Source organism: Acipenser ruthenus, chromosome 1 (assembly GCF_902713425.1).
Source record: "Acipenser ruthenus chromosome 1, fAciRut3.2 maternal haplotype, whole genome shotgun sequence".
NCBI lineage: Eukaryota > Metazoa > Chordata > Actinopteri > Acipenseriformes > Acipenseridae > Acipenser > Acipenser ruthenus.
In genome coordinates, this window is record NC_081189.1 from 98,808,762 (window position 1) to 98,835,459 (window position 26,698).

General features: G+C 39.3%; 1 protein-coding gene across 1 annotated transcript in view; it reads right to left on the minus strand.

The window, feature by feature from the left end:
* LOC117421527 (phospholipid-transporting ATPase IA) overlaps positions 1–26,698 on the minus strand; it is a 132,821-nt gene that overhangs the window by 88,494 nt on the left and 17,629 nt on the right. Inside the window, exons 2-5 of the mRNA XM_034036040.3 lie at positions 25,534–25,648; positions 11,913–12,012; positions 11,388–11,486; positions 2,776–2,821 (exon numbers count right to left, since the gene is read on the minus strand). Coding sequence (XP_033891931.1) covers positions 2,776–2,821; positions 11,388–11,486; positions 11,913–12,012; positions 25,534–25,648 — 360 coding nt within the window. The remainder of the gene's footprint in view (positions 1–2,775; positions 2,822–11,387; positions 11,487–11,912; positions 12,013–25,533; positions 25,649–26,698) is intronic.

Genomic DNA, 26,698 nt, shown 5'->3' on the forward strand with positions numbered 1-26,698 from the left:
CGTTTCCATATAGTTTTCTTTTACAGAGAAATTCTTGTTCCAAATGCAAATAACCTAATTAATATTAAAATACAGGAGGGTGGGGCTCCCGAGTGGCGCATCCAGTAAAGGCGCTCCACGTGGAGAGCAGGATGTGCCCTATAGTCTGGACGTAGTGAGTTCGAGTCCAGGCTATTCCACTATTATACACAATTATTATTATTATTATTATTATTATTATTATTATTATTATTATTATTTAGCAGACGCTTTTATCCAAAGTGAAAGAAACTAGGGGTGAACTATGCAGCTGCTGCGGTACAGTCACGTCTAATCCAAAGGATATCTACACACATACATATATACATGTACAAGTTTCCCTACAGAACCGTAGCTTCAGCAAATCTGATCCTTAAAGTTTATGAATGGAGCTAGAATACCAGCAATTTAGGTTAATGATATAAAAATGATCCAGTCAAAATGTTAAGTTCAATACATTTTCTAAATATTGGTAGTAAATCAGGCTACCCTACTCGCCCACGTGTCACTACATATAGCAATAATAACAACAACAACAACAACAACAACAACAAATACCTTAATACGAATCGCGCAGTGACAGTGCAACATGGAGCGCCATTTGTGCCAAAACTATCCAGCCGTTAGTTTGTCAATTTGTTTGTCAATTCGTGAATTGGTCAATTTGTCCAGCAATTCGTCCATAAATGTGTCAATTCATACAGTAATTCATAAACGTATTTGTTAATTCATCTAATAATTCATTAATTAATTTGTCAATTAATTAATACGAAAGGCTAAAGGACCTGCAAATTTCCAATCAACCAGACAAACTTCCCAACAAACAGACAAACTTCCAACTGTCAATGTCGTACTGTGCCGAAAACACTGCAACCTTTCTAGCCAATGGGAGCACACACACTAATATTTTAATTAACGAAAATCCAGCCTCACTCAAAACTGCTCTAGCCAATAATATTTAGGGTGTTTCAAAAGATAGATATTCTATTTAACAAGATACTCGACTCCGCTGTTCTTTTTTTTTTTATTTATTTACTGCTGTACCCTTGAGCAAGGTACTTTACCTAGATTGCTCCAGTAAAAACCCAACTGTATAAATGGGTAATTGTATGTAAAAAGAATGTGATATCTTGTAACAATTGTAAGTCGCCCTGGATAAGGGCATCTGCTAAGAAATAAATAATAATTTTCAATAGAGACTTCCGTCTCACTGCGTGCAAAGCATTGTGGTATATAGAGAGTTAGGCAAAAAATTCTATGGAGAGTTAATGTAGGCGTATGAAATGTTGCTGGTTTTCGCCATGTTAAAAAAAATGCTGGTAGTTTGTTTACTGTACTATATTGCTGTGTCTTGACAATATTTGATGTCGTTATGTATTTCTAAAGTAACCGGTGTTACCGGACTGTTAAATGATTTAATCAATACGCTTCTTTAGAGCGATGTTTCTGCGCATGCGCCAGCGAACGGGACAGTGCTCAGAAAACAGCATTTTTCATAACTACGTATTCTCATAATTTGCTAATGTTGCTGTTTTCTTCAAAAGGCCTTGGGTAAATGTGACTCTACTTCAAAAGTTTTATGCATTTTTTTAACATGGCGAAAACCAGCAACATTTCGTACGCCTGCAGTGACTCTCCATAGAATTGTTTTGCCTAACTCTCTATATACCACAATGCTTTGCAGGCAGTGAGACGGAAGTCTCCATTGAAAATCAGCGGAGGCGAGTATCTTGTTAAATAGAATATCTTTTGAAACGCCCTTCTAAATATTATTGGCTGAAGCAGTTTTGAATGAGGCTGGATTTTCATTGATTAAAATATTAGTGTGTGTGCTCCCATTGGCTAGAAAGGTTGCAGTGTTTTCGGGATTGACAGCTGGAAGTCTGTCTGTTAGTTGGGAAGTTTGTCTGGTTGATTGGAAATGTGCAGGTCCATACAGCCTTTCGTATTAATAAATTGACAAATTAATTAATGAATTATTAGATGAATTAACAAATATGTTTATGAATTACTGTATGAATTGACAAATTCATGGACGAACTGCTGGACAAATTGACCAATTTACGAATTGACAAACCAAGGGCTTCGTTATTTATTTATGTATTTATTGCAAAGGGTATTTTTTTTTGTAGTCGTAGTTGTAGTAGCTTCGGTATTTTTTTATAACGTTGCTTATAAAATAACCAAACTATAAAGCACTATAATTTTATGAGTCAAATGGCAATAATTTGAAATGGTGTCACATAAAAAAAAAGAAATACTGAATTAAGAGTTGTAGTTGTTAGCTGTTACCCCTTGTACTGCACGCTTATGTTTTCCAATTTGGTCAAAGAACCTTGCCATGACTAATTCCAGCAGCTCTTAGATAATAAAGGATTGCTTGGTGGTATGGCCTTTACGTATAGTAGAAAGTTGTATGTGCGTGGGGAGTGCCACGTCACATAGATAATGACTGTGGAGAGAGAACATCAACTTTCTAAGGTGCATGGAATCCCGGACACTGTTCTTTTTCGTTTTATGACCCACTGCGTCTTTCGCCTGCCTGATCAACATGTTGTGAAATATGTCCAGACAGACTTGCATTTCGCTGTGTCAGCCAGGAACACAGGAAGCCACACAGGTCAGCTGGATGCGTGATCAGTCCCCACACAAAGGCATTCATGAATCACTTGGTTCAAAGTTGGACTATTTGAGAAACTGAAACAGAACAGGAAGAAGACACCTTCAAAAAATAAATGAACATTTGTCTTTCCCTACCTTGTGTTTCTTTCTTGTTCACAACACTATCAGCGTTATGCCGCTTCTGGAGAAGAAAAATAAACAAAATACATAATTTGTACAGTGCTGTTAATTGATCCAAAATGTGCAAGACTCACACATATGTATATTTTCCTAAAAGCTTTGTTGTTGTAGTTCCTGAGATGATTTGATATGTTTAAAAGTAGTATGCTACAATTGTTTTTATTAAATGTTCTAACAGTGGGATTCCTGGACTGTCTTCAGTTCTGAATCTAATCAAGCATTACTGGATCAGGCTGAGGAGGTAAAAAGACTACATGTTGAGCAGTTAAAACTGATCCGTTCATAAGAGTGACAAAAGACAGACATGCTCAGCTTAATGTTAATTACTGTACCTTCAAAACAAATCAAAGACAACAATGGATAATATGAAAACGGGGCAGTGCATGTGTTCAAATATAATTGTAGGTGAATCAATATAAATACTAATTTTAACACCAAGAGAAATAAAAAATAAAATATAATATTAATAATAATAATAACAACCAAGGTGTGAGGGTTTAATGCAGCAGTAAGATTTCAGAATCTGGCCCTCCAGGCAAAAAAGAAAGACAGTGCAACATAAAGCAGCCTTTTTCATTAAAATCCCTGTTTTGAAACCATGTGCAGTGCATTTTAAGTGATTACCTGAAGCACAATTAGAATTTAAAAACGTTTATTATTCAGTTGAGAACCAGAGGACATTTGTCTTTACTACCTTGTTGAAAGTATATGGAACACACAACTTGTTTTACAAATGAAAAAACAATATTTGTTCAGCAATATACAAATGTTTCATCCCCCAGCAGATGGGGCCCAAGTATGTTCTCAGCTGACATTGAAGTATGACTCAATGGTCATTCTTGAGAACAGAGATGCTTGCATTTCCATTCTGAACTTCCCAGATGAAATTAGAAGCAGTAAACATTGAGGAATTGGCAGCTAAACTCCAGAGTAATTAGAAACATTTTGCAGGCTTGTTCTGTTTAAAATCAGCGCTCTGTTTTTTTTTTCCTTTTCTGTTCATCCCCCGAACATTCAGATCTTAAATATCAAACCAAATCATACACCCAAAGTTACATTAGGTCAGTGAAACCAGCCACAAGTTCTCTGCTGGAAAAGTTCAGTTTCTAAATTATACAAAATAATATGATGGTAGGTGTGCGGACTGACCCATATCATACCACAGAGTACATACCAACATGTACTGTAATCATTGAATTCAATCCACTTAATACAGTACAGGAACTGACCAGGGTGCTGAAACAGGTACCGACATACTGCTTTTACAACCTTTCAGATGAGATGTATTAAAAAGTTATCAGGTTCTAGTAATGCTCGAGCAAATTATGGTACATTCGTAACACTACCTTTTGTTTTATACAATTATAAAACATAATAATATTTTTCATCATAAAACACTGACAAGCTCACCATGTGAATTATTTTAAAATTCTGTATTATACTAAAAACACGTTTTGCACTATAGAAATGCAATCTTTCATTTGTAGGACTGGGATGCCTTTCAATATTGGATAGGACCAATTGGTTTTAGGGAAACCCAACAAGAAATTTTAAAACCGGAAACTGGACTGGATTTGTGCAGCCAAGGGAACGGAACATATCATTATTACAGAAATGTAATTGTTTTAACGGTGTCAAATAAGCTGAAGACAGTGTTATTGCATTACATCAGATGCATTTATTTTAAACAAGGTTTAATTTGGGGCACAGGCAGAGTGTTTGAGTATGCCTACAATTACCAGCACCAGCACCAGCACCTTTCAGAACAAAACAGACTAAGTATGTTGCTGTGGTTATCGCTACTGAGGGCTGACCGAGTCAATCAGATAAGTATTGTAATCATTGTATTATTTATGTTACTATATTAAAATTAAGGGATGTTAATATGAACCGTATACATGCAGAAAAGTGCGTAATGAGCTCTAGAATGGCGCTGGCTTAGTGCTGAGCCAATGCTTTCTTATTGTACAAAAACATCTGTTTCGGTTCAGTTTTATCATTCGTTTTGGAATGTTAAGACAATGTTGGTTTCGGTTCTGTTTCTGAAAATTAGAACAGCTGCATCCCTAATATATATAATTAAAGTACCAGTAATTCATCCATACCCGAGAACCAATTCAGACTCCAGTCAGCGGAATTGTCCACATATACGATTCATGTTTTTAATCACATTTGCACATTGATAATTGAGGAGATAATGCCTATGCTCAGGATATAAGGCTCAAAACCACTGAGCTTTTTATGTAAAGGTGTAAAGAGAAACACAGCAGGCATTTCAATTAAAACTTGTTACAACACTTTATCAGATACAATTTTCAGCAGTAAAAAATAAAAAAAGAAGAAAAAGAAGTATCTTGGTGTTTTTTTTTTTATATGCCAAAATCCATTTGCTTGTAGTAAATTGGATTGTATGCGGTATGCATCAGTTTATTCGAAATTGTTCATTTATTATATATAGGACATACTCCCATAGCATTTGTCATTATTACATACAGTATTCCCAGAGGTTGTCACCCATGTCAAGATTATAATGCTTTCTAAATGTCATAGGGGAAACCCATGATGCAGCCCAGCACATGTCACATACCTGACTAGACGAGCCAGGAAGTTGCTATCATTCTCTATAATGGGCCTAAACTGGAATAGGAAGGGAAACTCGGCCTATCTACTGCATTCTTTGTTTAGGATTAGCACAGCCTATGCTGTGCGCACCAAGACAGAGGGACAATATATTGAACTAACAACGTGTTTTGATTTATTCAGACAACAGGAAACAGTGACAATATCTAGTTTAAACAACCTGGCATGTTCAGTCAAAGAATGAGGATAAAATGAATGTACTGTAAGGAAACTACATGCTTGACATGAAACTGAACAACATTTGAATAGTGGAGGTCTGAATACCAATATGTTCACAGACAATCACCATGGCAGGATTATCAACAATCAAAGCATTCATCAGGGCTTGAATTTAATTTTTGTGTGCTGGGGGGAGGGGGGCTGGCTGCAGCATGGGGGGGGGGGGGGGGGGAATCCAAAATTTTAGGGGGGAATGGCAAAAGAAAAGGCACTTTGTCATATAAAAAAAAAACCTATATATATTTTACTGCATCATCATTCACACTGGTCTTGCTTTAAAATAAGCTGCTTTCAGGAGACCTAACCTGAGGTGAAGTTTTTGCAGCAGAAGAGAAGGGTGCTTTTCTTTTACACCAGCGCTCCATTTCTTTTTTTTAACTCTTTACACTCAGCCCTATTTCCACCTGTTTTTCACTGTTTTCATTTATGTATGTTTAACTACTGGATAGTTTGTACTGCATGTATGTAACATATCAAATGAAAATTTCCTTTCATATTATGTAAGTTGCAACAGGATCAGGCATACTATATATGGTAGAGATGAGAATATATGTAAAAAAAAAAAAAAAAAAAATCCAAAATAATCATGTTTGGTCACTGCTTTATTGTAATCATAGATGGCTAAAAAAAAAAAACCTAACCTGTGAACTCTGTCACATGATGAGAGGCTTTCCTTCTGGTGATCGTAGTTCCGGCTAGTACCGCGTCTTTGGAAAGCCCTGAGTCTGTACTTTTAAACAAGCCATGAACCACGTAGGTGGCCTTTACGGTGCCCGAGTAATTTGTGCATAATCTTCGGTGCGCTGGTGCCCCAAAATGAATGGGGCCGAGTTTTAAGAGTTAAAGCACTTAAAATATACAGCACTACTTTTATTTATTTATTTATTTTAACCAGAACTACTTAGAATGCGGCTCATAGTGCTTTCGTCACTGACACCCACTTCCTTATAGATTGTTGTAGCATTTCAGGCATTCTAAATTGGGTGAAAAATACAGTAGCTTGGTGTCTTCCCGCACTGAAAGTTGCAGATATGTGGGAGGAACATGAAAATGTGATCCCGCGCTGAAATTCAAGCCCTGTTCATAAAACATTCCTATGATGCTTCTAACTGGAAGAAAAACTGCCAAAACAAAGGCTGTTCTTTAACTTCATGCAACAAGGTCAATTAACCCAAAACCAAGTCCCGAATAAGGGCTACAAACTTACTAAAAAGTACATAGCTTTCGAGTCATACAATATGTAGTTGACAATTACAACAGTACTAAGAATGTCGGTCATTGCAAAGTTTCACTGACTCTTATGAATATTCCCTGTGCATGTAACCACACTTGAAGCAGGACTGTTTAAAGTGCTACACTATGTATGAGATGTTAACTGCTTTTATTAATATTTGTTTATTTAGCAGATGCCTTTCTCCAAGGTGACTAAGGCCAGGCTTACACTACACGATTTTTTCAATCGGGAGACGCAGCGCCACGCATACGTACTGATTGAGCTACGATTTCTCACTGTAGATCGGGGGATTGCAAGCTACACACACTACACAAGACATCTTGTCGCGGACTCCGCCTATTTTCATTGCAGAATCGTAGAAATCATTTGGGAGAATCATGGACTCAAGCGAGGAGGCGATCGCTGTTGTCTGTGCATTGTTTTGCACAGAAAAAAAGAAGAAAACGCGGAGAAGATCCATTTGGACGCGCAGTTGGCTTATGTAGATTTTGCTATTAATATTTTTCTCTGATATGACAACATTAAATACTACAAAAATATTCTCATTAAAAAAAAATATTTTACTTGCTTCCAAACTGGTTTCACTATGACAGTGCACAAGCATGGCTTTAAGAATTCAAGATTCTTTAAAATCCATTTCTAGGGGGCTCCCGAGTGGCGCATCCAGTAAAAGCACTCGCTAGAGTGCAGGATGCGCTCTATAGCCTGGACGTCGCCGGTTCGAGTCCAGGCCATTCCACAGCCGACCATGGACGGGAGCTCCCAGGGGGCAGCGCTCAATTGGGGAGGGAGGGTTAGGTCAGCCAGGGTGTCCTCAGCTCACCGCGCACCAGCGACCCCTGTAGTCTGGCCGGGTGCCTGCGGGCTTGCCTGTAAGCTGCCCAGAGCTGCGTTGTCCTCCAACGCTGTAGCTCTGAGGTGACTGCACGGTGAGTCTGCAGAGTAAAAATAAGCGGGCGGCTGATGGCACACACTTCAGAGGACAGCGTGTGTTCATCTTCGCAGCGTGCGTTCATCTTCAAATTGGGGAGAAAATAATAAAAACTAATTGGCAACGACTAAATCCATTTCTGCCTGGAAGTGAGGTCTTTTGCCCCACTCCCACTGTGTGTGACGAGGTTTCGGCAGCTTTCCCTACTGTGTCCACAGAGAGGATGCTTTTGTTTGGACTTCTACCACTGACCTAAAATAATTATAAATACATATTACAGTATAATGCTTCATATCTATATAATTAAAAGCATACAGTCATGCATTTTGAATATGTAAGTACTACGTGTGAATAATAGGACCGTGGATATTGCTAATTTCATACTCTGCAAATTCCAGCACGAGAACTTATATTTCAGGGCCATAGACTGCTGCACAAATGTTCAATATTGCGATAAAAACAAACAAACAAAAACCATTTATAACAGTTATAACATTATAGCAATGTCAATATTTATTTCCTTGACGTCTGTGCTCTGAACCGAGTCGAGGTGCATCCAAAATAACAAAATCGAATCTGTTCAAAAAACGCAACACTCGCTCGTAGTACAAAGTATTTATTAGATTAAAAGATTGGCGTAGGAGATTGGCCCTCAAGCGATTTTCATCAGAATACCAAACTCTGATGAATAATTTGAAGACTTTTATAAATATTTTGTACTACGAGCGAGTGTTGCGCTTTAGAACAGACTCTACAACTTTAATAGTGGCTACTACAAGTTTGTTAAGGTTTAAATGTGCAACAACGTAATCTAATTTCTCTCTATTTCACACACACAGACGCGCAGCCCTCTTCCTCGTATTTGATTTGATTAGCAATACTAGGATACAGCAGGGGTTTGAAAGGGATATCGAGTGACTGTAGAAATGGATTGCAATGAGAGCACACACTACCACACACAGTATCTGCTTCGGCATTAACAAGTTATAACAATTATTTACTTAGGTACCTGAAGTTCCAAAGCAATTTCCCTCCATCTTTGCTCCTTCAATGAGCTATCATGATAGGAAATGTCACTTATGTCAAAGAGACACAGGTGTTCCTGCCATATCTCCACCATCCTTTCCTCTATTTTGAAGCTCCACACCTCAGGGCACAGCCTTTCTCTTCGTGATCATTGCTGCTAGCTTGTCCTATTGGCTACTGGCAGCATTCGTCAAGAAATTGGCCTGTAGCCCCTCACACATTTCACAAATTGCTTTATCGGGGACTAAAGTTTTCTGACATGTTAGAAATTTGTCGGGACGTCATAAGAGCGTCGGGAGATCGCAGACGCAGTTATCGGGGCATCGTAGACCCTCTCACACTTATCGACCGTTTTGTCCCAGACAACCTCATTTTGTCCCAGATTTTAAGAAATTAGTCGCCGACTCCTCAGATCGTCAGATCGGCGATCAGCAAAAATCGTGTAGCGTAAGCCCGGTTTTACAGAGACTAGGGTGTGTGAACTATGCATCAGCTGCAGAGTCACAACAATGTCTCACCTGAAAGACGGAACACAAGGAGGTTAAGTGACTTGCTCAAAGTCATACAGTGAGTCAGTGAGTGAGCTGGGCACCTCCTGGTTACAAGCCCTTTGCTTTAAGGAAGTTTATATGCACCTGGACTTTCTAGAAACAACTTTACAGCATTTACATTCATAACCTCCAGCCTCTGGGGATTGTTATCTAGACACTGTGGGGAAGCTATAAAAAGGCAAACAAAATGCTTGGATATATAGTGAAAAGTGTTGCATTTAAATCAAGGGAAGTAATGTTAAAACTTTACAATGCGTTAGTAAGACCTCATCTAGAATATTGTGTTCAGTTCTGGTCACCTCGCTAGAAAAAGGATATTGCTGCTGTAGAAAGAGTGCAAAGAAGAGCGACCAGAATTATTCCTGGTTTAAAAGGCATGTCGTATGCAGACAGGCTAAAATAATTTAATCTATTCAGTCTTGGACAAAGAAGACTACGCGGCAATCTAATTCATGCAATCAGAATTCTAAAAGGTATTGACAATGTCGACCCAGGGGACTTTTTCGACCTGAAAAAATAAACAAGGACCAGGGGTCACAAGTGAAGAGCAGATAAAGGGGCATTCAGAACAGAAAATAGGAGACACTTTTTTACACAGAGAATTGTAGGAGTCTGGAACCAACTCCCCAGTAATGTTGTTGAAGCTGACACCCTGGGATCCTCCAAGAAGCTGCTTGATGAGATTCTGGGATCAATAAACTACTAACAACCAATGGCCAAATGGCCTCCTCTCATTTGTAACTTTTCTTATGTTCTTATGTTCTTATTGAATGTATACCATGTATGTAACACGTCATTATACATGTATTAAGCTTTTAAAATTACAACAGAACTCCCCAACCCAATACACAATTTATTTATAGTTAATTGTTCAGTGAATTCCTCAAATCATGCATTTACTCTTTGCTCGCCTCCGTGATAAATAAACTCAACATGATTAGAAGTAGCCACTGAACACTTACAGTATTAAAAAAGAGATTATAATATGTACATACAGTGTGGGGGGAGTCTGACAATATTTCAAATACATTAGGCAAAATCCATGTCAATGATCTCAACCACATTAGGTATTCCATTCATGTCCGTGGCGATACATTTTGAAAGCAAGCCCCATGTTGCCCTTTTTAACTATTAGACAAAATGTTTACAGAACACTTAACTGCTATTAGGACCATGCTGCATGATTTGTTTAGTATTAATCGTGTTATAATTGTCAATAACAACCGTGATGTGGTATAATTTAATGATAATGCTATTAATAATAAATTAATCATGATTATAGCAGCAGTTTTTAAGTATTCTGTAAATATTTCATCTAATAGTTAAAAAGTACAATGTGAAGGTGTCAGGTCTTGTTTTCAAAAAATATCGGCACAGACATTATATACAAACCAATCGAATACCATGTGTGTATGTCATCGGGCAACGTGTTCCAGGCTTAAGGTTACAAATTGTTAAAAAAAGGGAACAAATCTCATTCATAACCACAAGTATATAAAAGTCTAAAATATCTCCATTACTACAAATATTGAATTATCTAGGTAGTCTGTATCGTCGGCATGAAAGCTGCTGTCTGTTAAACTTCTGTTTCAAGGTGAGTTATCGTCTTTCGTTAATTAAAACAGTCCTTTTCCAAGTGCAAATTAACTCCTGCTAAATTATGACAATTAACACAGATTTGTAAATCAACACAATTTTGGAAATCACATTACCATGATTATTTAATAATGAGACAGGCATAACGACCTCTTTAAAAAATTCCAAAGTCAATGCTACATACCGATTTGTTGATTAACACTGGAGTTATCATTTACAAACTTTTGAAAATTCTGCCCAACATGTGTTATTACAGGACTCTATATCAGAGTGCAGATATTTAAATGGGTTCTGAATTAAACTGCAACCTGGGCAACATGACATTTTACAAAAAAGTAACTAATAAACTGTAGAAATAATGTAGACTTACAAGGTCTTCTATGAACTCCTTCACTGCTGCTACAATAAGGATAAATAACAATGGAACGAGGGTGGTGTAACGACCCGTCGGTGAAACATCGGGAATTTGCTGTTAAATAAAAGAATATGTACAATTAGTAACGTTTCAAGAACTAGAAAACGTGCATTTGCCACTAGATTTCCAAGCCAGCAAGATAAATGCTAATTAACAATTAGTGGCTTAGCATGTTATTAGTCATTCTCAACAAATAACTTGCTGTGCCCTATTCACAAAGCTTTTACAGATCAAACTAATGAATAAAAAAATTAATACAGATAAATACTGAAACTGCGTATAATAACCACTAAAATGTATGTTTGCTTAGTTGGGATGAAACATGAAATTGCATTCTTGGAAAACACTGCCTTCCTTTATTTAACTCATTATTTGACTTGAGGATTTGTGGCCGGCTGCAGTGTGGTACGTTCAAGCTTTAATGTGCTGTTTATTCGTGATTTATATGGGCTTTCTGCTGGATCCATCAGCCCAGCTTACCTGGAGAAGTGCAATGAAAAGGAAAAACGAATTTGCTGCCCTTCTGAACTGGGAATAAAGGAACCTTGGGAGGAATGTAAGAACGTTGTACTTGGCAGTGCTGAAAAACAAAGACAAGAGACATTTTTAAAAACAGTTTGCATACCAAGCATAATGGGTTTCATTGCAATTCAAACAGGGCACTGATTATTCTAAACATAAAATGTTAGTAAAAAACATAAAATAATAGTCTTACTCAAATATCAACCAACCATTCAGGAATGGTACAGCTTATTAGAATGGAGAAATGTGTCACCACATTTTGTATGTAGGTATACTACTCCTCCAAATAAACCTATTTAAAAGTAGACTACCATTAAATGAAGTTTAGGCCATTCCAGGTTTTACTGTAATCTTAATTGGGCTCAAGTGGTTTTCATCTCTGGTTTGCTTAGAGATGCAATTACAGTTGTTGGATAAACATATACTTCAGAGAAACGGGATAGTTTAAAAATTAGCTAGGTTACATAGACATCTAGTATGAAGTGAAACAGCCAGGTGGCAGGAGAGCTTTAGTGTACCCTACATTTTATGACAACTTGAAAGGTGATTGAAGTCTATTCTGTGTCTCTAGGGAAATGGCACCTTTAGCGCTAAACATTTTTTTCCCAGTTTAAACTTCAAAGAAAATAGGCAAAAGGCTTACTCCTTCTTCCTCTCTTTTCAACTATGGTTTTATTGCCTTGTGAGTGAGGCCCCACATGATCAATAATATTATTGGCTGATAGGAGGCTTGTAAAACTTGCATCAGTATGTACTTTGTCTTTTGTGATAGGTTAAGGAATAAGGACATAAGGAATAAGGGGTGGTATCATGAGAGAAGCTATATTAATCCGAACATGTGTATCGATCGTTGATTCTATTGTAACTTGTGCTTAAGGAAAATAGAGTACACAGTTGCTTTACTGTATCTAATAAAATATCTGTTGAAATCTACAACAGAGTTTGGAATCACAATAATGTTCTACTCACGAATACACGAAGGAAAAAAGAACATTAACAAGCATTTTTTAAAATATTTTATTAATTTCTACAACAGTTGTTAAGATTGCAATAAAATCTGGAATTGCTCAAAAAACAATAATCCTATTCCTCTCCCTATTTAATATTAAACACATAATAAATATTAAAACACACAGTGGCATGTTATAGATCTAATACAGTGCCATGACCACATTTGTCGACCCAATGGATGTATAAAGCAGCAGCTGCTGCTTTTCCAAGACTATTTTTTTAATTTAAATTATGAATGGTTTTAGTCCGCAATATTATGGCCATAAAACATATACAAGCAACAGACGAAATACCACATAAATAATATATATGTTCCCATCCATTCTGATCAAATGTGACACACAATCAAATACTATATGAGCCTAGAAACTGCAATCATTTTCTACACCATGATTACCGAGTTCACATGGTTTACAGTGATATGGGCGCGTTTTTGTATTCACCATTTGTCCATCGGTGAGCCACTGTGTTCATTAGAACTAATGAACACAGACCTCTCACAGACAAGTTCTGAAAACTGCCATGCATGAGATTATCTGAGTAGGCTATTAAATAAGTGATGTCATATTTAATATAAACCGCCCTACTAAACAATGCTCGCTACCAAACGTGACTGTCAGTAAATGAAACACAAATACTCCAAAATATCAGCAAGAACAAGGCACTAACTTTTCATCACTGCCTTCCTATTAATTTACCAAACCAAAGAAATAACAGCAGCTATTATCTATCATATCGGTCAAGAGAAACACAGTAAGCACACACCAATGCAGTTAATCAAAAAGTCTATTTACTACTATATAACTAAGTCTAAGATGCTACAGGCATTTGTATTATTTTTATTTTAAAAGGTATTGTAAAGATGTTGTCGTCTCCTCGAGTTGATAGTGTTGTAGGGATTTTGGTTTTATGTTAAAAAATTAATACAATTTTATTCCCATTTAAAAAAAAATTAAAGTCCCCTAGATGCCGCTTAACTTTGCAATGGTGTCACACCCACCTTAACTTTTCTTCTTTCCTTTGTGTTCGTTGCTGTTAACATGCAGACCAAAAAAAAAAAAAACGCACTCGATTGGCTATTGCTAGGTAACACTTTGCTTCTCTTAACTAATAGGATGCCGTCCAGACTGATAAAGATGAAGAGGGTATTCGGTTGCAGTGGTCACATCCTTACCCCCTATCGTTCCAGACTGAGCCCAGAAAATGTTAATATTTTGGTGTTTCTCCACAGTAATTTGAAATAAAAAAGCAGCATTATTTTGCTGAGCCTGTGTGAGCTGGAGTGAACACTACTTCCAGTTAGGTAGTGCCTGGTAGAACTGTAGTACCAGTGTGTTGTATTTGTTTTACAACTTTAAATTAAAGTTATTTTTCTTGTTAAAAAATGACTTGAGTGTATTTCTTTAATTAGCCATTTAAAAACGGATTACAAAAAAAATTATATTACGATATATTATATATTATAGTACGATAACCGCAGTACATTTTTTGACGGTTACAATACCGTCAAAAATTGATACCGTGACATCCATAGCGAGGACATGCTTTAACACAAGGCTTTGCAAGTAAAATAATCTGGGGGTACAGTATATGAAGTCCGTCTGTCTGTATGTTATGTCCATTATGTGGGATGTAGGTCACCAACCTGCTTGTCAGGAACGAGAAGTCACATACGCATTCATGCAACTACTGCAAAATGAACAGAATGAGGAAAAATGTGTTTTGTAACTGCATCAACATTTTTTTTTTAAATATACAGTAAACACATCATGTAGCCCTAGTGCTGGGCAAGTCAGCAGTTACTGTAGAGGCTAAATGGTATCTGAAGAAAAATGACAAATGAGCTGGAGTATAATACTCAATTTACCATTTGGTTTTATAGAAAACTACTTTAGAGAAAATATATGATTAAGCTAGTGTCTGTCACATACTGTACAAAGGCAGTCAAAAGCATTCAAACATAAATGTAATAAAACCACAAATGCATAATGGTACTTCATATAGGTATTCCTCATTAATACAATGTTCTGCAATTCCAAATTAAGCACCAGGTGCAACATTGGACCACTCCAAATCGAAAACTACATCAGGAGCATAGTGTAAAAAAATGAGCGGCAGAACAATGTTCACTGATGCAGACCCCTTCATTGATTTTGTTCATTCATAACAAATAATACACTGCCTGGACATTGAGTTAGTGATACCAGACTGATTTTTACTGAGGCTTAAGGTCTCCACACACAGACACAATGTAATTTGTCCTGCGATAAAATGGTACTTTAGCTTTCACACCAGTGGCTACAGGTGCGAGCGGTGTGATAGGCGACTCTCCTCTGATTGTATGGTCAGCTGGAAAAAATCACACGTATGATAGTCCTGTTAAACAGCTAATAAAAATGTAGAATACATAATAGCTTTTCAGAATACTTATCTGACTAAAGGTAAATTAATCATACACGCCAGCTCTATCCAGGTCTCTCGAAATAGACTGCCAGATGTTCTTCCTCATTGCCGTGTCTTTATAATTTTGGTGTCCTTTATTGTACAGCTCTGGGTATTTTGATACTGCAAGAATGATCTTTTCTTCCGCCATTGTTTACTGAAGAAGCGCAAGGGAAGATGTTCCTCATTGGTCATCGCTTTGGTGTCACTTCAGGGTTGCTTTCATGTCTCCTGTTGCAGGCAGTGTGAATAGTTCTGTAACAGGGCGAGGTGCCCTGTACATTCATTTTTATTATTATTTATTATTATTTATTTCTTAGCAGACGCCCTTATCCAGGGCGACTTACAATTGTTACAAGATATCACATTATACATTATTTCACATTATACAGATATCACATTATTTTACATACAATTACCCATTTATACAGTTGGGTTTTTACTGGAGCAATCTAGGTAAAGTACCTTGCTCAAGGGTACAACAGCAGTGTCCTCCACTGGGGATTGAACCCACAACCCTCCGGTCAAGAGTCCAGAGCCCTAACCACTACTCCACACTGCTGCCCCATTTGTTTATTTATTTTCAGAACGGGGGTTCCCCCTCCACCCGTGTTATTTTGTGTTTGTTTATGTTTTTTAAATGACGGCGAGCACCGCAGGGTTTGTTATTGTTTTGTATTTTGAAGGTGTAGCCGATTGTTTTGTAGCGTGGATGGGTAGTCCCATCCACAGTAGTAATTAATAAACTCGTGCAGAAGGTGGCCATCTCCCGAATTAATTAAGTGATGGTCACCTGCATATAAACGTGCAGCACTCTCAGTTCTGGGTGAGGTGTTTTAGGAGCGGAGAGAGCGAGAGGAACGAGAGAGTGAAAACGAGACTTAAAAATAATTCCAGGATCAGTGAAGGCTACTGCCCAGCCTGACCTGGATCATTGATCATATATTTTGTGTGTGTGCTTTGTTTTGTTTACACCTTTTATTTTGCTCTGTGAGCACAGTGTTTTTGTTTGAATATTTTATTTATTTTTGTAAATAAAAACGGCGTGCCGCGTCACTTACTTTAATCTGCAGTACTGGTTTGTTTACCTTCCTGCTTCTGCCTGATGTCACGTCTCAGTCATTCCTGCCACATGTGGTGTCCAGCGTGGGATCACCAGCGCCTCCTAGACGCAGGCAGAGGGGTACTGCAGTTTTTTTTCGTTTTTTGTTTTTTTTCTAATTGCGTGTGGAGTGAGGAAGGAGAATGGGAGGAAAGAGGATGAGAAGGAGGAAGAGCTGCAGAGAGCTGCAACCACAACAGCAGCTGAACAAGAGGTGGTGGTCCCGGGTCCCCAGTCAGTTTGGACCCCATCGCCGCCACCAGCAGAGGGAGCATGCCTGCTGGTTTCCCCGCTGCCACCAGAAGGGCAGGAGCCCCTGCCGCCTTTGCCGCCAGAAGGGGAGGAGCCCCTGCCGCCTTCGCAGCCAGAAGGGGAGGAGCCCCTGCTGCCTTCGCCAGGAACAGAGCAGCAGGAGTTGCCTCTGCCTCCACCACCACCACCTGATGGAGAGCAGCAGGAGCTGCCTCTTCCTCCACCACCACCACCCGAGGGAGAGGAGCAGGAGCTGCCTCTCCCTTCACAACAGGATGGACCGGGACAGGAGGCTGGCGGTCCGCAGCCGCCCTTGCATAGGCTGCTGAGCAGAGCAAGGGGGAAAACCGCTGGGTCGCAGCGGCTGAGAAGAGGGCCAACCCTAGCACCACCTCCTCCTGCAGTCGCCTCCCGAGGGTCCGCTGCCGCCGTCGCCTCCTGAGGGACCACTGCTGCCCTGTCGTGCATCGCCCGGGGATGCCAGTTCGCCACCACCCGGGGATGCCAGTTCGCCACCGCCCGGGGATGCCAGCCTCGCACCGCCCAAGGATGCCAGCCTCGCACCGCCCAGGGATGCCTGCCTTGCACCGCTCAGGGATGCCACGCCTGCATCGCCTGGGGCTGCCTGTTGCTCCGCATCGCCTGGGGCTGCCTGTTGCTCCGCATCGCCTGGAGCTGCCTGTTGCCTCGCACAGGGTACGAGGGAGAAGTGGAGCTCCCACTGCCGCCTCCATGGCCAGGGGCTCCCCTCCTGAGTTCGCCTCCTGAGGGTCCGCTGCTGCTGCCGTCGCCTCCCGAGGGTCCGCTGCTGCTGCCGTCGCCTCCCAAGGGTCCGCTGCTACTGCCGTCGCCTGGGGTCGTCGAGGATCCTGCTTCGCCTGGGGTCGCCGGGGATCCTGCTTCGCCTGGGGTCGCTATACTGTGGCCGGAGCCCCATGAAGGGGAGCTGCCGGCCATGAAGAAAGGGGGGGAGGTCAAGACCAGCTCCCCCAGCCGCATTTTCGCAGCAGGAAACACTGTGGCCAGAGCCCCACGGAGGGGAGCTGCCGGCCACGAAGAAGGGGGGGGAGGTTAGGAGACCAGCTCCCCCCGCAGCAGTTTTGCTGCCGGAAATTGGGTGGCCAGAGCCCCACAGAGGGGAACTGCCGGCCATGAAGAAGGGGGGGAGGTCAGGAGACCAGCTTCCCCAGCTGCACTTTCGCGGCAGGATAGCGTGTGGTGGGAGCCCCGGAAAAGGGAGCTGCCAGCCATGAAGATGTGGGGGGTGGAGGACATTCCACCATGGCCACCCCCAGAAACAACTTGCTTCCCCCTCTTCCGGGACTTTGAGACTGAGGGAGGAGGTGGCTGCTGGGGCCAAGTGTGCGTTGCACAAGGGGGGGGGGGATATGTAACAGGGCGAGGTGCCCTGTACATTCATTTGTTTATTTATTTTCAGAATGGGGGTTCCCCCTCTGCCCCTGTGTTATTTTGTGTTTATGTATTTTAAATGACGGCGAGCGCCGCTGGGTTTGTTATTGTTTTGTATTTTGACGGTGTAGCCGACTGTTTTGTAGCGTGGATGGGTAGTCCCATCCACAGTAGTAATTAATAAACTTGTGCAGAAGGTGGCCATCTCCCGAATTAATTAAGTGATTAATTTATTACTAAATCGGGAGCTGGTCACCTGCATATAAACGTGCAGCACTCTCAGTTCCGGGTGAGGTGTTTTAGGAGCGGAGAGAGCGAGAGGAACGAGAGAGTGAAAACGAAACTTAAAAATAATTCCAGGATCAGTGAAGGCTACTGCCCAGCCTGACCTGGATCATTGATCGTATATTTTGTGTGCGTGATTTGTTTTGTTTACACCTTTTATTTTGCTCTGTGAGCACAGTGTTTTTGTTTGAATATTTTATTTATTTTTGTTAATAAAAACGGTGCGCCGCGTCACTTACTTTAATCTGCAGTACTGGTTTGTTTACCTTCCTGCTTCTGCCTGACGTCACGTCTCAGCCATTCCTGCCACAGGTTCGTATCATAAATACGGTGTGGTGTGTCATACGACACATTCACTTGTCGCATCTCATCTGGTGTGTAGAGGCCTTTAAGTTGGCAAAACTAGGTTGATTGGAATTAGGGACTTAGTCAGGTGGCCCATGAGTCATCCATCTGGTCAAAGACTAACCTTGGCAAAAGGTATGTTTAATCTGATCTCTTTTTAAATGCATACCTAAATCAGGTAGCTTTCTGATTGGTTATTTAGCTGTGTGACATTTCTTTGAGCACCTGATCTTGCTTTTAAAAATGCCATTGATTTTCATTTCCTCCCTCTTCTGAGTAATGTTTCAGGGAGTTTTCAGATCAGATGCTGCATTTTGGCCTCAGTTTTACAATTGGGTGCCCTTGGTTTAATTTCCTGTTCACAACCAGGCAGATCAAGGCATAGAATACTTAAGCCCCCAAAGCCTTTGAGTATGAAAACTGTAAAATAATAATAAATTCAGAGCACGTTTATGAATTTGTCTCATTCACTGCAGCTGTACCTTGCTCTGGACTGGTTAAAATATACAATATATTACCATATTTATTTGTTTATTTCACTACAGTCCCAAACACACTGGTCATATATCTTCATTAGAACTGACACTTTAAAACATAAGATATCAAGAGGCAAGACAAGAAACTAGCCTGCATTACAGTAATTGCTAGTTTAAGTGGATATCTTTTTGCATAACAATAATGGTATATTTCAGGTCACCCGAAGATCGAAATGGCATACTTGCAATCCGAGACCAAAATGAGCGAGCGAGAAGCTGAGAAAACTGTATTCTGTGGAAGGCAATCCACTCATACATTAACAAGGTATGTTAGGCACACTGCATTGTGGGACCCTGAAGGCTTACAATACCTGTGCTGAGTTTCACACAGAGCTATAATAGAAAATAACACTGCACTGGGTGTTGGCAGAGGAGACCTGGCCTCATAAAATTTATCAATACTAAACTAATTGCCCCATCCCTGATCAATACAAAGAACACCTGGCACTGTAGACAGAAGATGATCTTATATCCAGAAAACAAGCAGATCCAGTGTTACTAAAATCATGTTGTGTATTACAAGGACAAGGAAAATAAAATAAAATAAATACATAGTAAAATGAAATAACAAAAAAAATCACTTGCAGATTTCAAACTATGAAGGATTGCTGACACTCTCGTGGCATTGACTTGATGAGATTATTGTAGTCTCTACATTTCTGTATGTTTTTCAATGTATTTCTGTCTTCATTACTAAAGTAAAAAATGTTTTTATAATTTACTAGAACATTAATTTAAAATTCAGTTAACTCCTGTGCAATATGTTCTATATAAAATGCTCTAGATTTGGGTAATTACTACTTAGGGTTAAAAAAAATATAGCGTTATACGTTCCCACGTGTTGCTACAACTATTTAAAGAATGTACCTGTAATTTTTTTCCTTTTATTGTTAACATCCTGACAACGTTTTACACTTATAACTTTAAAGTCGTTTCAAAGCTCTTTTCAAAATGTCTGCTCTAGTGCACTGGGGTTTGAGGTATGTCCTCTAAACCACAGCAGGAAGAGTGATTAAAAAAGAAAAAAAACATGCTCTGGTTTTTCTGTTCCATACCACATACAGTGCCTTGCATAAGTATTCACCCCCCTTGGACTTTTCCACATTTTGTAGTGTTACAACCTGGAATTAAAATGGATTTAATTAGGACTCTTTGTCACTGATCTACACAAAATAGTCCATAATGTCGAAGTGGGGAAAAAAATCTACATATTTTTCAAAATTATTTACAAATAAAAAACTGAAAAGTCTTGATTGCATAAGTATTCACCTCCTTTGCTGTGACACCCCTAAATAAGCTCTGGTGCAACCAATTGCCTTCAGAAGTCACATAATTAGTTGAATGGAGTCCACCTGTGTGCAATTAAAGTGTCACATGATCTCAGATTAAATACACCTGTTTCTGGAAGGCCCCAGAGTTTGTTAGAGAGCATATCTAAACAAACAGCATCATGAAGACCAAGGAGCTATCAAAACAAGTCCAGGATAAAGTTCTGGAGAAGCACCAATCAGGGTTGGGTTATAACAAGATATCCCAAACATTGAACATCCCCCGGAGCACTGTTAAATCCATTATTAAAAAATGGAAAGAATATGGCACAACCACGACTCTGCCTAGAGAAGGCCGTCCACCAAAACTCAGTGACCAGGTAAGGAGGGCATTAGTCAGAGAAGCAACCAGAGGCCAATGGTAACTCTGAAGGAGCTGGAGAGATCCACAGCTGAGATGGGAGAAACCGTCCATGGGACAACTATAACTCGGACGCTCCACAAAGCTGGACTTTATGGAAGAGTGGCGAGAAGAAAGACATTGCTGAAAAAAACCCATATCAAATCCCATTTGGATTTTGCCAAAAGGCATGTGGGAGACACAGCAAACATGTGGAAAAAGGTTCTCTGGTCTGATGAGACCAAAATTGAACTTTTTGGCCTTAGCGCAAAACTCTATGTGTGGCGCAAAGCCAACACTGCTCATCACCCTGAGAACACCATCCTCACGGTGCATGGTGGTGGCAGCATCATGTTATGGGGATGCTTTTCATCGGCAGGGACTGGGAAACTGGTCAGGATTGAGGGCAAGATGGATGGAGCCAAATACAGGGAAATTCTAGAGGAAAACCTGTTTCAGTCTACAAGAGACCTGGGACTGGGGCGGAGGTTCACCTTCCAGCAGGACAATGACCCTAAACACACAGCCAAAGCTACACTGGAGTGGTTTAAAAACAAGAATCTGAATGTCTTAGAATGGCCCAGTCAAAGCCCAGACCTCAATCCGATTGAGAATCTGTGGCAAGACTTGAAAATTGCTGTTCACCAACGGTCCCCATCCAACTTGACAGAGCTTTTCTAAAATTTTGCCAAGAAGAAAGGGCAAAAATTGCAGGATCCAGATGTGCAAAGCTGGTAGAGACTTACCCAAAAAGACTCACAGCTGTAATTGCTGCCAAATGTGCTTCTACTATTGTGTCACAATAAAAAATATTTTGCACCTTCAAAGTGTTAAGTATGTTGTGTAAATCAAATGTTAAAAATCCCAATTAAATCCACTTTAATTCCAGGTTGTAACACTACAAAATGTGGAAAAGTCCAAGGGGGGTAAATACTTATGCAAGGCACTGTACATCATGGATCGCTATTGCTGTGTTACCTGTTTGACAATGTGGACAATAATCCTTACACTATCAGTGCACTAGAGTGGACATTTTGAAAAGAGTTTGAAACAGACTTTAAAAGTTATAACTGTAAAAAGTTGTCAGGAAAGTAACAACGAAAAGAACAATTACAGGTACATTATTCAAACAGTTGTAACACTATATTTTTCGGAACCCTGCTACTTACTCTTTATACGTCTAACAGTGTTTACATGGTACTTGAAACATTTCTTTGAAGTCAGTTATATTGTAAATACTTCGCTCACTAAATTATGTATAATTATTTGTATGCCTCTAAAATATACATTAGTTCTTATTATATGTCAATACTACATTATTTGATGAGATAATTGAATAGCAAAAACATTTTCTGCTTTGCTCTTACTAAAAAATGTACCAAATGAAACAGGGCATATTTTTGTAATTTCGTTAGGAACAAACAATAACTACTACTGTTACCCAGGATATAAGAACGGACACAAGACTTTTCTACAAGACTGTACAGCTAAAAATAAAAATACATTTTAACTTAAAGTAACATGCCCTTACAGATAAAGGTAACGTAGAATAATTATTTTATAACATATCAGAAATCAGAGGCCTTTCATAGGACATGTGCACAGGCATTTGTCTTTCAAGACTTGCAGAGGACCAATTACTTTCCAGGTTAATTCAGTTAATCCGTTCTTTCACAGAACAGTACTGTGAGAAGTGTTGAATTTAAATCAAGGGAAGTAATGTTAAAACTTTACAATGCATTAGTAAGACCTCACCTGGAATATTGTGTTCAGTTCTGGTCACCTCGTTACAAAAAGGATATTGCTGCTCTAGAAAGCGAGCAAAGAGAGCAACCAGAATTATCCCGGGTTTAAAAGGCATGTATTATGCAGACAGGCTAAAAGAATTGAATCTATTCAATCTTGAACAAAGAAGACTACGCGGTGATCTGATTCAAGCATTCAAAATCCTAAAATGGTCAATGTCAAAAATAGACAATGTCGACCCAGGGGACTTTTTTGACCTGAAAAAAGAAACAAGGACCAGGGGTCACAAATGGAGATTAGATAAAGGGGCATTCAGAAAAGAAAATAGGAGGCACTTTTTTACACAGAGAATTGTGAGGGTCTGGAACCAACTCCTCAGTAATGTTGTTGAAGCTGACACCCTGGGATCCTTCAAGAAGCTGCTGATGAGATTCTGGGATCAATAAGCTACTAACGACCAAACGAGCAAGATGGGCCGAATGGCCTCCTCTCATTTGTAAACTTTCTTGTGTTCTTAAGTTCTTATAAAACAAGAACCGCAGGAGGCATACAAAACCAACTTCCCTGGTTCTTAAGTAATCAAAACACCTAAGGACCGTGATCTTATAACTGCAACGTAAGCTCAAGCCGAGCTCCTGTATGCATTGCAGCCACAGTTAACATTTCTAGAGTAGAGATGAAAATTGTCACTGCAAATTCCACCTATTATTAAATTACAGTTCCAAATGGTTTTCTATCCGTACAATAACGTTACAAAGTATAATATAATAATGAGAGAAATAAAGACAGGAAAAAGGGAAGATAAATAGTGCTAAATGGAAAGGGTAGAACGTAGGAGAGAAAACATAATAATTAAACAATAAGTAATGCAGTGCACACCATAATAATAAATAAAATATACATTAGCTTTTCCTTAGATCCTTTGCGAGGCTAAGACAGGCCGAGTCCGAAAACCATGAGAGAGAGAGTTGGGGGATATATTTCAGTACAACTATCCATCACTCCAAAACTGTCAAAATTTGTTCAGGTCAGCAGGTCGCACCACAATTGAGCCCATCTCCTCCTGAAGGTCAGTAGGATGTTCGAAAGAGTCCTCCCAGAATTCGACAGACTTCAGTGCGGATGATTTCATGGTAGCAGGGTTGTCCAGCGAAGTCTGATTCCAAACATCACCCCGAGATGATAAGAAATCTTCAGCTGCTTTAGGAGATTTGAATAGAACGGGTTGGCCATCACAGACAACTTTCAGAGTAGCTGGATAGATAAGGAAAGGCCTCAGTCCCACTGCCACCAACCGCTTCCTAATCGAGGCAAACTCCTGTCTCTTCTGGGCAATCGAGATGCTGTAGTCATAAAAAACAGCAAATTGTTGTCACTGTGTCTTCTGGTGGAAGCAGACTTCGCCCCTTGTAGTATTAGCTGTCTGTCACTATATCTAAGCAGATTCAATATCAGTGTATGAGATTGCCATCTCTAGTACTGTACAGTCTGTATGCCCTTTCAATTTCAATCTGATGACCTGCCAAGGAGGGGATCCATTTTGGTAGCCTCGACTTCAAAAATCAGATCGGGTCTGCGCCTTCCTCAGATTCAGGCAAACCCATCAGCCGTAGATTGATCCGCCGGCTCCTATCCTCCATTTCCGTGGTCTTCTCCTACAGTTGCTTACAAAATGTAGTGTCATTTTTATTTCACCTCGCCGTTGCCTGCAGGCTGTCAAATCTGGAGTACAGTTTCTGTAAGGACTTGGAGTGCGCGTCGAAATCTTCCTTAAACATTTTAATAATGTCGTTTGTGGCTTGCAGGGTGATTTACAAAGAGCTTATCTGCGGGGTGAACATATCTCCCAGTACCTCACGCACTACTTGCTTGATGAAAATGGTGTTCGTCAGTTGCTCCTCGGAGAAGACTGGGGTTTCCCTGAATATTTTCTTCAAGGGAGCGCTCCCGCCTCCCTTACTTGCCTTTCCCTTGACTCCTGTCATTGTTGCTAACAGCGTTTGCTTTAAAATCGGTTGACTGTTTTATATTTTATTTTTAAAATGGACATATGAGAGCTGCTTGAGCGAAGCCCCAGCTTAAGCGCACATCCCAGTCGGAAGGTCACGTGGTCTCAGGTACCCCTTTTTTGATTATGGCCAGGTCAGACTTCATACTACCAGTAGTCACTCTTGGAGTCTGATCTTGTAAGTCATTTTTAAACCAACTTACAGCAAGAGAATCAAAGCCAATATGCTGCAGTTTAATAATCATGATTTCATGGTCAACAGTATCAAAAGCATTGCAGTTACTGTACCAACAGGTAGACTAGTCTTCCCTCCAGACTCCATCTGTTACTCACTGCTCATTTTAGAAACATAGAGTGTTTACTTACTGATCTAAACAGTGATGGATCAAAATAATTATATAAACCCCTCTGGTGATTTATGGACCTATTTATTGAAAAAAAAATATCAGATAATTAAAACAGACCTCAGTACTATGTTGGCAGGGCCCTGCATAAGGAGGGTAGAACCACTGCATCACCATTTTTTAATGTAAGTGGTGTATAGTATAATAACGTACTATATATATATATATATATATATATATATATATATATATATATATAAATTGTTATTGTAATCATATCACTTTTTTATTGTTTATTTCTAGTTATTCAGCTTGTGTCCAATATTTCAAAACAATTAAACAGATATGAACCACCACCCCCCACCCCCAAATCATGAATTCACTGGAAACATAAAACCGATAATAAATAAAAAATAATTAAAAAAAATACCTGACATGGTTGCTGCAGAATTTAGTAAACTGGGGTTGGTTAATAAATATTAACCTCCCATCTTCTTGATCTGCTAATGATGTTTTCTCGGAAGCATCGTCGGTCTTCTCATAACCTGAAAGAGAAACAGTATAAGATCCGATATGGGGCTTGAATTACAGGATGGGGTTAAAACTCAGTCAGGTCCTGTAAACACATTAAAACTGCATGTGTATGAAATGAGTTTTTACATTTCTTGGCTGCCTCTGGCATTTTGCTTTAACGGTTCCAACTGCAAGCAACATGATGTACAGTAATAATAACACATCAGAGAATGAATGGAACCTGTGGCTTTCTAGAAGATTTATTGAGATAAATTGAGCATGCAAAAGTCTTCTTTTTTTTAGCAAATTGCACAAAAGAGAACAAAAAAATATATATATATTTAACATTTAAAATCTAAAAATGCAGTCTACTATTATACTGAAAAACATTACATCCATTTTAAACTTAAAGCATTACTGCCAACACATGGGGTAAATGTAGGCTGCTTTGTAATTAATAATAATAATAATAATAATAATAATCCACTTCATTGTCCTTGTGTTTTTCTAGTTTTTACTTTAACTGGTGCTGGATTTAAGTTTTTTGTGGAACATGTACATAAAACAAAGAAACCTTTTGTGGATATGATACCTTAGCTACTGGACACCCCTCATGGTTTTGTATTACACCTGCATATTCGTATTGGTAAACTGCATAAGATTTCTTTAGAATTCTCCGCAGTCTGCTTGTCTCAGTAAGGGCAGCATCGAGCATTGTTTGCTTTTGCTTTTGATAGGAATGTTCATACGGATAAGGATCTTGCTTTTACTCTAATATGCAGTACGATCTTCTGAGAAATTAAATCAAGATAATTTGATTACTTAAATGTCTAATCCCCACAAACTAGACTTTGCTTATGATCAACATCTCATTGATTTGTGTCCCAACATTATTTCTCTTTTTGTAACTGTGTGAGTACGTCTGCATTTCTCATTTTAACTACGGCACGCATTAATTACCCTACATGACCAAATTAGATTTGATTTTTTTGTATTCAGAAAATTGTGTCATATTTTTGTTGGTTGAGAAAATACTGTGGAAATACTCCTTGTGGTTCCATGGGTCATTGTTGAGGTCAAGA